General features: G+C 54.6%; 1 protein-coding gene across 1 annotated transcript in view; it reads right to left on the bottom strand.

Annotated features, from left to right (window-relative positions):
• Positions 1–2018: 2018 nt before the first annotated feature.
• Positions 2019–15817, bottom strand: part of DGCR2 (DiGeorge syndrome critical region gene 2) — an 85499-nt gene continuing 71700 nt past the window's right edge. Inside the window, exons 7-10 of the mRNA XM_053587515.1 lie at positions 12701–12904; positions 6452–6604; positions 5400–5636; positions 2019–4156 (exon numbers count right to left, since the gene is read on the bottom strand). Coding sequence (XP_053443490.1) covers positions 3900–4156; positions 5400–5636; positions 6452–6604; positions 12701–12904 — 851 coding nt within the window. The 3' untranslated portion in view covers positions 2019–3899. The remainder of the gene's footprint in view (positions 4157–5399; positions 5637–6451; positions 6605–12700; positions 12905–15817) is intronic.

The following is a 15817-nucleotide window of genomic DNA, read 5'->3' as shown; positions in this document are numbered from 1 at the left end:
CCCCTGCGTGGGCCTCCTGCCCGTCTGTGGTGCTTCCAGGATGCTGACCTGTATGCTATCATTCTCCAGGGCCCATGGGCCTACAGGTGCCACATTGTAGCCTTGGAAGATGAAAGTCCAAGAGGGAGTCCCACTGGACCAGGTGAAGATCAATGTTGATGGGGAACTCAGCTAGGCCCCAACAGGCAGGGGCTATCTCTTTCCAGCGGCTGGGGCCTGAGGGAACAAGCTCTGGGCTTTGTAGCAGCTGGCAGCCTGAGGGTGCAGAGAGAGGGTGGCCCTGCATACCCAGGGAATAGCCTAGCCCCAGGAAATTGCTCCCTGCTGCCCTTACACACCTGGACAGCTCACAATGCCCCTCTTCCCTCCCACCCTGCACCTGACCCAGCCAACCAGGCTGCAGGCAGAGTGCCCAGAGGGAGATGGGGGGAGGTCTCCTAGCACGTGGGGACCTCCGCCATGTGCTCACAACTCACAGACACCAGCTGATAAGAGCAGGACTGGTCCTAACAGGCCCGGACACACGCAGAGCGATGGTCACTCACGTGCTGCACTGGGGCACAGGACTATGAACAGCAACCTGCAGTGACACAGGCAGCCTGGTGGGTGGACTGTCTCGAGTCCACTCTCGCACCACGGACATATGCTCTGGTGGTCCCAGGACACAGAGCAATCCCACAGTCTACACAACCTCTATCCTTACCATACTTTGGGTCCTGAGAGTCACAGCACCAGGCACCTGCAGACAGGGGCAGGGGACTGAGCTGAGAGACTGGCCATCTGGGTCCTCTCCAAGCCCCACCCTGCCAAGGGCTGAGATGGGGAGCAAGGCTTAGGCTGCTGTCACCCCAACCCCGGTATCTCCCCTCACCCAGAGGCAGGAGCTAGGAGGTAGCAGAGAACAGCAAGAGGTGGTGGATTGGAGAGCAGATGGGTGGAGTCCCAAGCACTCACCCTTAGTCTGTGAGCACCATGGGTTATGTGCCAAGGAAAGGAAGCACAGTGCCAGGGCCTGCACGGTGCAGCCGCTGGGAAGGCCTAGAAAATGGCTGAAGACCACAGAGTGGGCTGCTGGCCAGGCTGCTGCATGTTCATTAATGGGGTGGGCTGGGGGCGGCTAAGTGCTGTGGGCTCTTGGGGGAGGGGGTATATGGCAAAGGGTCCCAGGGGGCAGCAACCAGGCAGAGCTGCTATGTAAGGCCAGAACTCTAAAATCACAGGGTGTGTGCGCTGATTCAGGGCTGCGGGTGTGCGCACTGGGCCTGTGTGCTGATTCAGGCCTGTGGGTGTGCAACATGGGTGTGTGTGCTGATTCAGGGATGTAGGTGTGCACATAGGTGTGCGCTGATTCAGGGCTGTGGCTGTGCACAGGGCTGTGGGTGTGCACACTGGGCATGCATGCTAATTCAGGGCTGTGAGTGTGCACACAGGTGTGTGCTGATTCAGGGCTGCAGCTGTGTGCCAGCAACAATCACTGGCACTAATCCTGAGGAGGGGTTGTCCTATTAATATTCCCATTTACCGTTGAGGAAACAAGAGGCTGAGACCAGGAGTAACATGCTAAAGCCACGAGCAAGGAAATTCAAAGAGAAAGGGCACCTTGAACCCCAGTGCCCCTGACCTGGGTGGCAGATTAGGAGGGTATAGGAAGAGTCTCTCACCTGCTATGGGCTCAAGGCCAATGCCTCCCTCCTAACCAGTGCCCCCTGCGGATCTGGGCCCCAGATGGATCCTTGCAGGAAGGGAGAGAAGGGGTCACTTTTGCACCCTGCGACTCTTTCCAATTGCCAGACGGTCAGGCTCTTTCCACTTTGGGGAAAGAGGGAAGCTGCTGCCCAGGGTGTGGGCACCAGGACAGGGATGCAACAGCAGGCAGCTCAGACGTCAGGAGCTCAGGGGTCCCTGGATACCTGTGGGCTGCAAACCCCCAGAGGTCCTGCTGCGAGGTGGGTGTTCCAGCTACTCCCCCCTCAGCCTGTGGCAACTACAGGTGGGGGCAGGTCACACCAAGGATGGATCATGCCTCTTCCAGAACACAAGTTTATTTGGCATTTGGATGAAATAGTTCTCACAGCATCTTAAGAATTAGTGCCAACCCAACCAAAAATAAACCCAAACTAAAAACCCTTAGTGAAAGGAAAACATAAAACAGGCATTGAGACGATATACAGCATCAGTTCCACCCCATGTGGCAGGTCAGGGCAGCTGGTCTCAGGAACAGAGGGAAGGCAGCCCTGGGCAGGGGGCCACTCCCAAGAACACCAGCCTCAGCAAGGGCTCCCTCAGGACTCCTCCCCAGGCAGGCTGGACCAGGCGGGTCTCACAAAGGGTAAGGTTCTGGATGGCAGGTAAAGACAGGACAGACTCCAGACCACCTAGCAACCCAAGTGAGCACCCTTGGACCAAAACTTGACAGTCCAGAGCAAGCCCACCCTCTGCAGCATCCATGGGCCCTCTTCTTCACTGCCTCCTGGATGCCTGACTGGCCCCAACAGTCCTTCGGTCCCCAAAGGTAGCTTCCGAGTCCCACACACCTCATGCCAGCTGCCCTCCAGGATCTCTGCGGGTTACCTGACACAAGTGACACTTGTGACTGTTGCTCTGCAGCCTGACACATGGGGAGCATGATCTGCTTCCTGCTTTGTCCTCAGCAGCTGACGTGAGCCCTGTGGCCGGGACTCAATTATGGACAAAGTAGAATCCCTTCAGTAAGGGAAGCACAGCCTCCAGGATCAGGCTGGCCAAGCCCAGGGAGAGCTCTAGATTGTCCTTCCATAGGGGTGGAAAAACCAGGCCAGCAGAGGACTGTACAGAACCCGTCACCAAAGCACCACACACCTCAGCCTCTCTGGCTGTCCTTGCTGGTCTGGAAAGACTGTGAGTGAGACACAGGAAAGGGGGCGGCAGAGGCAGACATGATGGCCCAGGGGAGCGGGAGGCCCCCAACCTGCACTACCATCACCACAGCCACACAGCCACATATGCACACATGCGTGCGCGCGCACACACACACACACACACACACACACACACACGACCCAGACATTCAACGTAGAAAAGATATGAATGTGCTAAAAATCGCACAGAACCTGCTTAATCTCCAAACCTCAAGGACCATTGCCTAGGAGCAGGCAGCGGGCCCCAGGCAGGGCACCCGGCACCCAGCACCCAGAGCTGCTAAGGGGGGAGGGGTGCACATGTGGCCCCTCGGCTGGGTGGTATGCAAGGAGCAGGCTTTCAGAAGATGCACAGAGCCCCAGTGTTGTTTCAGCCACCTGCCCCAAAGAAATGACCCTTTATGGCACAAACAGGGTAGGGAGGAGTGGGCCAGGCCCAGAAGCAATTCAATAGGAGGTGGGGCCCAGAGTGCTAGAGCACAGAGGCAGGAGCTGGCTCAGTCCCTGGCCCCCAGCACAGTGTCCAGGGCTGCTGGTGGGGGAGCCATGCACAGCACTGCGGAGAGACTGTGGGAGGCACAGGGCCTCCTGCCATAGAGCTGAGCTTCGTGGAGCCCAGATGCAGAGACAGAGCCCAGAGTCCAACCTCCTTCCAAGCCCCTCTTCTCTCAGGGTTCAGGAGCAAGAGCCCCAGACCAGCCCCAGCTCTGGGCAGGGTGACCCTGATGTTCACAGCTGGGCTGCAGGGGCCATCTCCAGAGCAGACTGTGTCCCCTGAAGCAGACTCACTGCCACAGCACAGTCCCAAGGGGCCCTCTTGACAGGGGCCAGCAAGCACAACCTGGCGCCTTCCTTACTCCAGGGCCGCGCAGCGCCTGTTCATGGGGATGCAGCAGTGGACAGGGTCCAGGCGGAGGCTGGGGCCCTTCAAGTTTCCCACAGGGACTGGTATTTTTGACAGCAGACAGATGCTCACAGCCTGCTGGGCACGGACCAGGCCGTCTACACCATGGTGCTGAGGGAACTGCGGCTGTGGCGGCTGCCCCCTGGCAGTGCCTCTGTAGCAGGGGCACCCCCACTCTGGGCAGGGTCGGGGGGCACAAGCAGGGCGCTGCTGCTGTCAACAGAATCTTCTAGGTCTGCCAAAGAGGCCGCTGAAGTGGGCAGAGGCTGATCCAGGCGCTGGGACAATGAACCTTCACTGCCGCCATCCCCTGGGGTCAGCACGGTGGCCTCCACAGGCTCAAAAGCATCGTCATCTGCCAGAAGAGACAGAGGGGTGTCAGAGGCAGGTGCAGGGGGCAGGCTAAATGGTAAGAGTCTCCTCCTGCCTGGACACCCCTATAGGGGCTTCCCTGGACCTCAGACTCGGAGCCCAGCATGGGCTCCAAAGGTGCCTGGTGCACAAGGTGCAAACGCAGCAGATGCTGTGAGATAGGGAGGACACCGGAGGAGTCACCAGAACTAAAGGGGTCAGAGGGAAACCCCTCAGACTTAGTGGGGCTTGAACTGGGCTCGGCAGGAGACACGCTCAGGGCTGTGGCTGGGACACAGGTGGCAGGGTCAGAACAGGCAGCCCCACACACCATACAGGTGTCTATGGGGAGCCCCGGCCCAAGGGAGGGTCTATGGTAGGAGGGCCACTTGCTCTGCTTGGCCTGCTCCTCATTACCACAGGCTGCCTCTGAAAGTGGACGCAGGAGGCCTCAGCAAGGTGGCTCTCCCTCAAAGTCCCCTGCCCTGCCTGGCCCATGCACGCATCTGATCCTACCCTGGCCCCTTTGGGGCAGACTGTGACGAGCTACCTCCCAAGGGCAGGGGTCACACCCATCTTTCCTGTATGCGTGGGCCACACAGGAGTGGCCGCAGCTGCCCAAACAGGACTAAGGGCTTTCCCTGCAGCAGCACCAGCCTCGCGGTGCCTGTTCTGCTCAGGCAGGTGGGTGTGCGAGGAGCCAGAGCCATGGGTGCGTCAGAGGGCGCAGCGCACAGGGAGCTGGGCTGGGCTGCCCAGCTCAGGGACAGGCCAGGCAAAGGAGGGAGGAGCACCTGACCCTCCCCTTAGTCCTTCATAGCCCTGTGAGGACTGACTCCCAGTGTCAGATGGGTGGCACAGAACCAATGCTCTCTTCCTATCTCACAGTTACCGTCAGACAAGCAACTGTCACCATGGCATCTCTGTGGCACATGAGTCTTCATACCTAAGTGATCAGCCCTGGATCTGAGCCAGCCCTGTCCTCATGACCACCAGGGCCCAGCTCCCCAGCTCACCGCAAGGGCTACCCAGCTAACAGGTGCTCACAGGAGGAAAAACGTGAGGAAAGAGGGTCCCAGGCCTCCCCAGGTTGCACAGACAACCCTGGGGGAAGCCTCACAGGGCAGACCACAGAGAAGGCTGGAAGGAAGTAGGGGTCCCAGCCCTCCCGAGCTGGGAAGGGCCACCAGGCCACAGGCCCATGTGCCAGACTGTTGGCACTGAGTGTCCCTCTCCCAGGGCAGCACCTGCAGGGTCATAGAACATGCTGTCTGGGTTGAGGGAGGCCTCGTAGGGCGGTGGTGGGTCATCGGGCTGATCCATGTCTGGGTACTTGTAAGCTGTGTAGGGAGGTGGAGGGTCGTGGAAGTGGAAGGTCCCGCCTTCTCCATCGTCAGAAAGGTGCAGCGGGGTGAGGCCTGTGCCGAAGCCGTCTGGGGCGTAGTCGAAGCCGGGGATCCTGCGGCCGAGGTTGAAGTGGTGCACTGAGCCATTGGGGGGGAGGGGAATGACAGTGGGCGTCACTGGGAGGCGGCCAGCTGGCTCCTGACCCCTCTACACCCCCATCCCCAGTCTTGAGGCCGGGCCTCTGTCCCTGAGCCCAGTTGCCCACTTGTCAGCCACATCTGGCGCCCATGGGACCCCCACGTGGTCCTCCTGCCTCACCCACGTGCATCTGTCACTCTGTCCTGACACTGCCACTGTTCTCCCCAGCTCTCAGGCTTGGTGAGAATAAGGAGGTTCTTGGCAACAACATTCCTGGCTCCTGAGTGAGAAACCAGGACCAGCAGCAAGTGGCCTTCACCCAGGAGGCACCAGGCAGGCTCCCCACACACATCGTCATGGACTCCTGCTCCAGCCCTCACAGGCCTGCCTGGGAGCAGGGAGCTCATGAGACGAGGGCTGACAGGAGGAACAGGCTACAGCGGAGGGGCCTTCTGGCTGGGTGTGGCACACTGCTGAGGAACTCGGGTTGAAGAGGGCAAGTCACACACTGCGCTACCTAACGGCCACCAGTATCTGCTGCCTTCCCGCAGGTGGCCCTGCTCGGGGTGCAGACCAGTGGAGGAGGTGGTGGCCTGTCTGAACACAGCGCTAACCTTCCCTGTATGGGGCACAGGGGATGCAGGGTCAAGGCCTGTCTGTGTCTCTGGCTTCCCAGGGGTGCCCCGGGAAGCCCCCATCCATGGGGGAGAGCCCTGCCCCTCCTGTCAGGGGAGCCCTAACTAGAAGAGGACACTGCTTAGGACAGGGAGACGTGGAGACCTGGGTGGGGCCAGAGCCCCACAGAGGCACTCACAGTTGGCTCCAATCAGAGACTCAATGCGCTCCCGGCGTCGCTGGCGCAGCCGGTGGACCATGAAGAGCAGCAGCGACAGGATGAGGAAGGAGGAGACGCAGCTGACCACCAGGCGCATGCCGCTGGCCATGGAGTCGAACAGGCTGCTGCCATCTGTCAGGGAAGGAGGACGCTGCTGCTGAGGGGGCCAACCTCCCGCCAGACCAACAGGAGGGGATGGGGAACACTTGTTCCTGGTCTCCCCACACTCGACATCTCTAGGATGGGCGGAGACACAAAGCTACCCCAAATCAATACTGAGAAGACACCAGAAGAAGAGGGGCAAACAGGCGTCCAGCAGCAGCCCCCTCATAGCATGTCCTCTGCCCTCTGAAGGGCTGCAGTGTCAAACACTATGTGCACACACCCGCCTGTGCTACCTGATCAAGGAAGTGACATCCGCTGTGCCTGCTTGGCACGTCTAGAAGGTGCAAGTAGCTGTGTACGCAGCTGGAGAGTGACCTTCCCATAGAAGCCACACACCCTGCTCTGGGTGCTGGGCTGCACACGAGGCCACCAACCGCCCTCCCTGCTCACAAGGACCTGACGTCACTGCCCTGCCTTGCTGTGAAAGATGACACGGCAGCATTTTTAGTCATGCCCAGTGCTGCGCAGACAACTGAGAAGGGACAAGGGCTAGGGGCAAAGGGCAGCAGTGCCCTCGGAGGCCCATCTTTTGCCCAGGGCCTGCGGCTGTTCAGAGGAAGGTGCTCAGGTGCCCAGTAAGAACGGGCCAAGGGATGCCAGGCAGCTGTTCTCTTCCTGAGGGGACTGGGCAGGCAGGGCCCACAGACAGGAGAGGCTGGCAAGTCTGGAGCACAGGTGACATCCACTCACAGCTTAGCCGGGGCAGTGGTGAGGAGGACAGGCCACAGGGAAGGAGTGTGGAGTTCAGGACGCCAGTGAGGAGGCGTATGTGGCATCAGAGAATGAAATGGATGGGGCAGTGACAGACAGGAAGGAGAGCAGAGCTGGGCACATGGTGCTTGGAGATACCACGACTCACTGATGAACAAGAGGGGACAGTGAGGCCCTGCTAGGGACTGTACGGGAGCTGAGAGCAGCCACAGGGACAAGGCTCACCAACACTGGTCAGCTCAGGCCCCAGTTCACAAATGTCCACCTTGGCCAGGAGTGACAGCCTCACCCCAACCTTCCACAAGCTGCAGCAGAGGAGACACCCAGCCCAGCACATGTGTGTAGACCAGCACCTGACGCCAGAAGACAGCCAGGCAGCACACACACGGTGCTGGGCCCCAGGCTCCCTGCCCCGTCACTCAGGCACACCACGTGCTGTGGTATTTAGTAGGTGGAGGCCAGGGACATAGCTCAGGGTCCTGCTAGGTACAGAGCAGCCTCCACCACACAGCGTCTGGCCCTGACGTTCTTGGTGCTGAGGTGGAGACATCGCCCTCTGGTGTGGTGTGAGCTGTGGGCAGTGAGAGGGAGATGGTGAGCCTGGCACTGGCATGAGGGGCATGCGTCCTGGCTGAGCACCTGTGATGCAGCTGCATTTCTACAAGCTCTCGACTGAGATAAGGATGACGACGTGCACGCAATCACAATGTGATGGAGCCAGGAAGTGGCGTGGTGCACACCACAGACTGACGGTGGAGGCCAGGAAGGCTTCAGGGGCAGGAATGACCTACTAGCTCCTAGATGCAGGACCCCACATGGGCAGGGACCCTGCTAAGCTTCAGGACGAACCAGGGCTGGCCACTCCCACCTCAAGCAGGCTCAACAAGACACTTCACACCAGTGTGAGTGGCCAGAAGCCAGGAGCCGTGCCTACTGCTCAGACCACCCCACCCCAGACCGAGGCAGAGCTCACCCTGCTCCCACCCCAGGCCAGAATGCATCTCCAAAATCTCTTTAAATTTTTAAAGTTCAGAAGGAGTTCTGTTGCTGACAGCACTTGGGAAGCAGATGTGAGGAAACGTCCTCTCACCAGTTAGCTGCTTTTTTTTTTTGTAGAGACAGAGTCTCACTTTATCATCCTTGGTAGAGTGCCATGACGTCACAGGACTCACAGCAACCTCCAGCTTTTGGGCTTTCACCATTCTCCTGCCTCAGCCTCCTGAGCAGCTGGGATACAGGCACCCGCCACAACGCCCGGCTATTTTTTGGTTGCAGTTCAGCTGGGGCTGGGTTTGAATCCACCACCCTCGGTATATGGGGTCGGCGCCCTACTTACTGAGCCACAGGCGCCACCCTAGCTGCTTTTCTTGATGCCTCCTGCAGCCTCAGGGACACTTCATCCCGGCCAGTGGGAGGGTCCATCTGCCCAGGGCTGGTGGTGTGTCTTTTAACTGGAGGCCAGCTCAGAGATCCTGCTCCTCAGGAAGCAGCCCCTTCACAATGCCTAATTCTTTTTTTTTTTTGTAGAGACAGTCTCACTTTATGGCCCTCAGTAGAGTGCCACGGCATCACACAGCTCACAGCAACCTCCAACTCCTGGGCTTAAGCGATTCTCTTGCCTCAGCCTCCCAAGTAGCTGGGACTACAGGAGCCTGCCACAACACCCAGCTATTTTTTTGGTTGCAGCTGGGGCTGGGTTTGAACACGCCACCCTTGGTATATGGGGCCGGCGCCTTACCGACTGAGCCACAGGCACTGCCCCACAATGCCTAACTCTTAATCAGTTCTAAAACAAACCCAAGGACATGGTCAAGATTCCAGCTTCCTCCATGACAGTGACCAAAAAGCAGCATCTCTTAGAACCAAGTCACCTGCAGTCAGGCCCGAAGCAGCCTGTCCCCAGAGCCAGAGGCCAGAGGTCCCCGGGGACCCATAACACAGCTGGGCAGTGCAGACAGGGTTAACTTCTATCTCCCCCAACACATCCTGCTAGTAGTAAGTAGTTCTGTAAGTAGTAAGGCTGCCCTGAAGGCCTCCTGGCCTGACCCTCAATCTGATGGCAGGACCACTTCAGGTGCCCAGGTGGCTGCCCATCCTCAGCATGAAGAACTAGAGAGACAGGGAACTCACCCGTATCACTGAGCTTGGTTATGTGGCAACAGTTTCAAAATCTGTCAGAGACAGCAGGTGGAGCAGAATGAGGCCCACCCGAGTCCCAACATGGGCTCTGCACTGCCAACTGCACCAGCCAAACACGGCTCTGAGCTGCGTCTCAAAGCTTTACCGTGTCAGGGGAAGCACCAGCACCTGCCAACTGCACAGGCCAAGTACCCAGCCTTATCAGAAGCCACATCTCAGAGCCCTCCCGCGTCACAGTGTAGGAGGGGCAGAGAGCAGTTGAGTCGCAGTTGCTCTGCGCTCTGGCCAGCACTTACTGTTGTGGGTTTTACCCTTGCGGTTGGATGTGGCACCCTGTGTGGGTCTGTTTACCCTTGCAGTTGGATGTGGCACCCTGTGTGGGTCTGTTTACCCTTGCAGTTGGATGTGGCACCCTGTGTGGGTCTGTTTACCCTTGCAGTTGGATGTGGCACCCTGTGTGGGTCTGTTTACCCTTGCAGTTGGATGTGGTACCCTGTGTGGGTCTGTTTACCCTTGCAGTTGGATGTGGCACCCTGTGTGGGTCTGTTTACCCTTGCAGTTGGATGTGGCACCCTGTGTGGGTCTGTTTACTCTTGCAGTTGGATGTGGCACCCTGTGTGGGTCTGTTTCCCTATGGGCCAACACTGAGCATCTCTCCAGGCATCTGACCACCATCACATCTCTGTCTGAGTTGTGCTCTGCAGATGTTTTTTTGTTCTGTCAGTGCTTGTCTTTTCATTTCCTTAACAGTGCATTCTAAAGAGTAAACGTTTAATTCCATTTTGATGAAGTCTAATTTATCAGTTTTTAATTTCAAGGACCATGGTAAGCATGTTGCCTATGTCCGGTCTCAAAGGCCTCTCTTCCATTTTCTTCTAGACGTTTCATGGTTTAAGGTTTTATAGTTAGGCGAGTGACACTCAGAGCACATTTTAAATACAGTGTGAGGTCCAGTGTAAGGTTCTGTTCTTTGCATGTGGTTGTCCAACTGCCCCAGCATCATCTGTTGAAAGACTTTCACAGATCACTTGACCAGAGAGTGTGGCCTGTTTCTGGACTGCTCTGCTCCAGCACCACACTGCTGTGAGGACCAGGGCTGTACTGTGAGTCCTAAGTCAGGAAGCATCGATGCTCCAACTTCTTTAGGAAACCATTCTGGCTATTCTAACTCCTTTGCTTTTCCATGTAAGTTCTGATTCAGCTTGTCAATGGCTGTAAACAATGTCTGTTAGAATTGTTGGGATTGCACCGAATCTGTCATTTGGGAAGAACTAACCTCCTAGTGATGCTGAGGCCCCAATCCAGGAACACGGTCATCTTTCTGTTTATTTAAGCTTTTGATTTTTTTCAAGTGTTTTAGTTTGCAACAAACCTAATGTACACATATTTTATAAGGTCTATAACTTATTTCATGTTTCTGTTGCTATTATAAGTGGTATCTTCTTAAAATTTACATTTCCAACTATCACAGGTACACTGTGTGAACAGTGGGTTTATATGCTGATCTTGTATCTGAATTACTAGTCCTACTGACTCTCTGTAGATTCTCTGGAATGTTCCACATAATCACATCATCTGCGTGTCATTCTCCCTTCTGTCTCCATGTCTTTTCATTTCTTCTTGCTTTCTGCCACCGATTGTGACCTTGAATATAATGACGACTGTGTGGCAAGAGCAGATACTTGTTAAAGGGGATACTCTGAAGCTTAATCCCTGCGACCCTGTTCCCAGAGTTTCTATGACAGCATCTTGGCTTTTGATGTAATCTCGGCACTTCCCAGGAGCCTACAGAAGAGTGGTCATGGTGGGGGCAGACTGGGGCCTGGCTAAGCTGCCCTGGCTGCAGAGAAGAGTGGGCTGCACAGACACACCGAGGGCCCCACTCTACTGAGTGGTCCCCGGGGCTGGGCAGGCTCCCTAGGCCACACACATCCACAGACAGGTTATCCTTGTCTATGTCTGGTCCTTCTTAAAAAGCTGGGACAGACCAGCAGGGCAGCACTGGTAGACTCCTAAGTAACAGAACCAGGAATCCAGGTGACATGGCTTGTGAACTGTTTGACTCCCATAGACAGTAAATGAGCTGGAGGTTTGGGCTAACATGGCTGGGGGCAGAGGAAACCTGGTAAGCAGCCCACCAGTGTTTTTCACAGGCCCGCAGGGACAAATGCTACACAAGCAGAAAACTTTCCGCCCTGAGGGATGGGGCCCAATACTGCCTCCCATCTCTAGCTCTGGGTGCTCTGGGGGGCTTGGCTGCAAATGGGCCTCTACGCTCAACTGTAGCCAGCTGCATACGTCCGATGGTGCATGTGCCTCTGTGCCTGCTGCCCGGCCTCAGGAGGACTATCTGGTGAGGGGGGACGTGGATAAATTCCACGAGGGGAGCAGGAGCTGGGCGATCTCTCTTCCACAGGGCCCCTAGGGAAGAAGACGGCCACCACGCCCTGACCAATCTGTCCCTCGGCAGGTCTAAGAGCCAAGGAGCTCCCACAAGTCCCTGCCACATTGTCTTCACTCTGTGGCACCCAAGAGAGAAACAAATTCATGCTGCTAATTTGTATTTCCCTTGAGATCCGAATCCACCAGATCCAGCAGCTGCACTGGCGTGCAGAAGGACGACGCGTGCCACGGGGAGTGTGACGGGCTGTCGGACCCGCCTGGTCCTCTCACTGCACCCCAAGACCAGACTCTCTGTAGTGTCCATCCATAAGCACCACACTGTGGTGAGGAGTCATACCTTGAAACTGAGGGTAACAGTCTTTTCCTTAAAAAAATCTAACAGTAAAAATGGATGATTGCAAGCAATGCCAACTGTTACAACCCTCCAAATTATCGAACTAAAACCCAGGAAGAGCTCAACCCAAACACAAATGAGAAGTTCAGTTCCAAGTCTTCAAGAGAGGCAAAAACAGCTTCCAAACTGTCAGTTCCATCCAATTTGAGGCCAGCCAGCCACATTCAAGTTCAAGTCCACTTGTAAATGCTGCCACCTGAGAATGGGAATGAGGCACCTTGACAGTCACATGAGATACACCTATTAGAGTAACAGCATCAAAGCCTCCGACACAGCTCAGAGCAAGCGAGGCTGCTGCTGCCACACACATGCCATGAGCCCTGTGAGTCCCCACGAGTCCCTGCCACCAGTGAAGCAGAGGGAGTTACCTCCAGTCCTTATGAGGACCTACTGTGCCCCGCCAACAAGAGCCTCACCTGGGTCCAGGCACATGAACTTGCAACATTCCTTGGGGTCCTTTCGGTACTGCTGGCAGCCCTGGGGCCGCTCACAGAGGGCAGCCACGCACATCTCAGGTTCCCCCCTGTGGCAGGTACAGCTCAGGCATGGGTCGTCCCCCTTGGGGGTGAAGTAGAATCCTTCGTCCACCACGTTGTCCTTGATGTCAACACATGTTTGACCTGCAACAAGCACATGTGTGTATGGGCTATGTGACCAGGGAGGAGCCCACACCCTCCCTCCTGGGTAGCTGAGGAGTGGGCCAGACATCTCAGAGTCTGCCCACTGCAGGAATGATGCGAGTCCGCCCACGACACAAAGCGTGGCGTCCAAGAGTGGTCACTGTGACACACTGTTACGACAGAGCACAAACACCTGGCCAGAACACATGTCGGCCACAGAGCATGGCATCCAAGAGTCTGTACTGATCTGACCTGGGACTAGAGTAAGAGGAACACGCACAGCCAGAGACAAGGGGGGTGCTGAGAAGCCAGTGCCCTCGGGGTCAGGCAGACACAAACACACTGGGGAGGGAACAGGAGATAAAGAGGCCGCAGAGGGACACGAGAAGGGAGTTTGTTCCAGTCTCCACGTGGGTTAGGGATGTCTAGAATAAAATGTTTTAGAAATTCACCACTATAGGTTTGTGCTTCCCTTAAGATTGCGGTCAATCTGTGTTTCTCATGTGGTCAGAATCTCCCAGAACAAAAAAACTCACATAAAATTATTCTCTGTTAAAGCAGAGAAAAAACAATGAAGAGAGATGAACACAGCTCTCAGAGAAATACGGGACAGCTCTGAGCACATGAACATGAGTGATGCCAAGAGGAGAGGAGAGAGAACCAGGAGCAGAAGAGGCACCAGAAGGAAGAACAGCTGAGAACAACCCAAATTCACTGAACAAAACCCATACATCCAGGAAGCTCAACAGACTCCAAGTAAGACAAACGTAAAGGATTCACAAACTGACGCCTCATAGTAAAGATGCTGGAAGACAAAGGCAAGGGGGGAAAATCTTAAAAACAGGAAACAAGATAACTGTTACTTACAAGGGAATTCTAGTAAGATTAGCAATTGACTTCTTAGTGGAAAAGACAGAGGCCAGATACAGTGCAATGATATATTCAAAGTGCTCAGAGAAAACGGTCAACCAAGAGTCATATCCAGCAAAGCCATCTTTCAAAAATGCAGGCAAAATACTTTCCTAGACAAACAAAAATTATGAGAATTTGGGGCTTGCAGAGACTTGCCCGACACTCCCAGACAGTAACTACAATACACACAAAAAGCAAAACACCAGTAAAGGTAACTATGTGGTTATAAATTACAGCACAAATGCATATTTTTGTCCTTTATTCTTTTAACTGATTTAAAAAATAACTGTGTAAGATGATACATGTAAAACGCAGCAGTGAGTCTGCAGCACACAGAGACGTGACACGGGTGTAACACGTTTACGAACAGCAGCCTCAGCCTTTCAAACTGATGTGTGGGAGCAAAGCTATAATGGCCTAAATCTCACGTCTTCTTAAAAAATTCAAAATGCATCATAGAATTAAATACAAAACTATAAAACTTTTAGAAAAAAATAGGAGAAACTCTATTCAGAACATAAGGCTGGGCAGAATACTTAGACTTGACACCAAAAGAATGATCCGTAAGAGGAAAATGGGTAACTTGGACTTCATCACAATTAGAAGCTTTTGTTTCCTGAAAGCTCGTATGAAGATGATGAAGACAAGCCAGAGAGCAGGAAAGAAAGTTCAGGCCACATGCATGTATGACAAAGGAACATCTGGAACAAACGTCATCTGGAACTCGTAAGGGACTTCCAAAACGTATCTGTAAAGAAGCAAACAATGCGAAGAGAAAGTGGACCATGACATGAACAGACGTCCACCAAAGAGGAGACACAGGCAGCAAACAAGCGCTTGAAAGGACTTGCCATCATCCGCCTCAGGAACACAATTAAGGTCGCAAGGAGCTAGTCCTACATGCCTAACAGAACAGCCAAACAGCAAGTGATGCAGAGGGCATGGAAGACGAGGTCACTCCCACATGGCCAGCGGGCGTGTAAAACAGCACAGCCCCTCTGAAAACATTTTGCTTGTGTACTGAAAAAATAATCCAACTACCACAGGACCCAGCAACTGCAATCCCGGGCATTTATCCTAGAAAAATGGAAACTTAATGCCGGCACAGAAATCTGTAATGCAGATGTTCACAGTGACTTTCACTGTAAAAGCCCCAAACTGTAATCAGCCGGATGTCCTTCAACAGGAGAATGGTTAAACCAACTGTAAACAAAACCATGAAATGCTACTCAGCAATAAAAAGGAAAAATTACTAATGTGAGAGACAATTTGGATGATTATCCAGGGAATTATGAGTGAAGAAGGCAAATCTCACAAGGTTACAGACTGTACGAGGTCTGAGGATTAAGGTGATGAACTTGCCGTGTGCTCTTACGTTGGCAGCACTGTGCAAACAGCTCCATGAGGCTTCGTCATCTCACTGCCTCACAGCTGTGTTCATGCTGACATGTGCAGTGTCTAGCTGAGCGGCATTCATTACTGTTTTTGCATGTTTTATGTGCCGTCATAAGAATGTTGGAGCTTGAATTAGAGCAATTAACAGACACGAAATTTCTTGTTAAACTTGGCCAGAGTGGAAATGAAGTCAGAGACACGTTTAGTCCAAGTTCATGGGGATAATGCCATGAAGAGTGCAGCAGCGTCCAAATGGGGAGAAAGTGTCACTGAGGAAACAAGGTCAGGGTGGCCTTCAACAAGCAGAACCGACAAAAACATTGCAAAAGTTCATCTGCTGAAGGTGAGAAGCACAGCAGACCAAGAAAACATCGACTGAAAAGAAGTTAGGAAAATCTTTTTCTTTTTGAGACAGAGCCTCACTCTGCCACCCAGGCTAGAGTGCCGTGGCATCAGCCTAGCTCACAGCAACCTCAAACTCCGGAGTTCAAGCAGTCATCCTGGGTCAGCCTCCCAAGTAGCTGGGAATGTAGGTGCCTACCACAATACCCAGCTAATTCTTCTATTTTTAGTAGCGAAGGGGTCTCACTCATGCCCAGCTTGGTC

The sequence above is a fragment of the Nycticebus coucang genome, chromosome 4 (assembly GCF_027406575.1).
Source record: "Nycticebus coucang isolate mNycCou1 chromosome 4, mNycCou1.pri, whole genome shotgun sequence".
NCBI classification, from domain to species: domain Eukaryota; kingdom Metazoa; phylum Chordata; class Mammalia; order Primates; family Lorisidae; genus Nycticebus; species Nycticebus coucang.
This window is presented reverse-complemented; position numbering and strand designations above follow the sequence as displayed.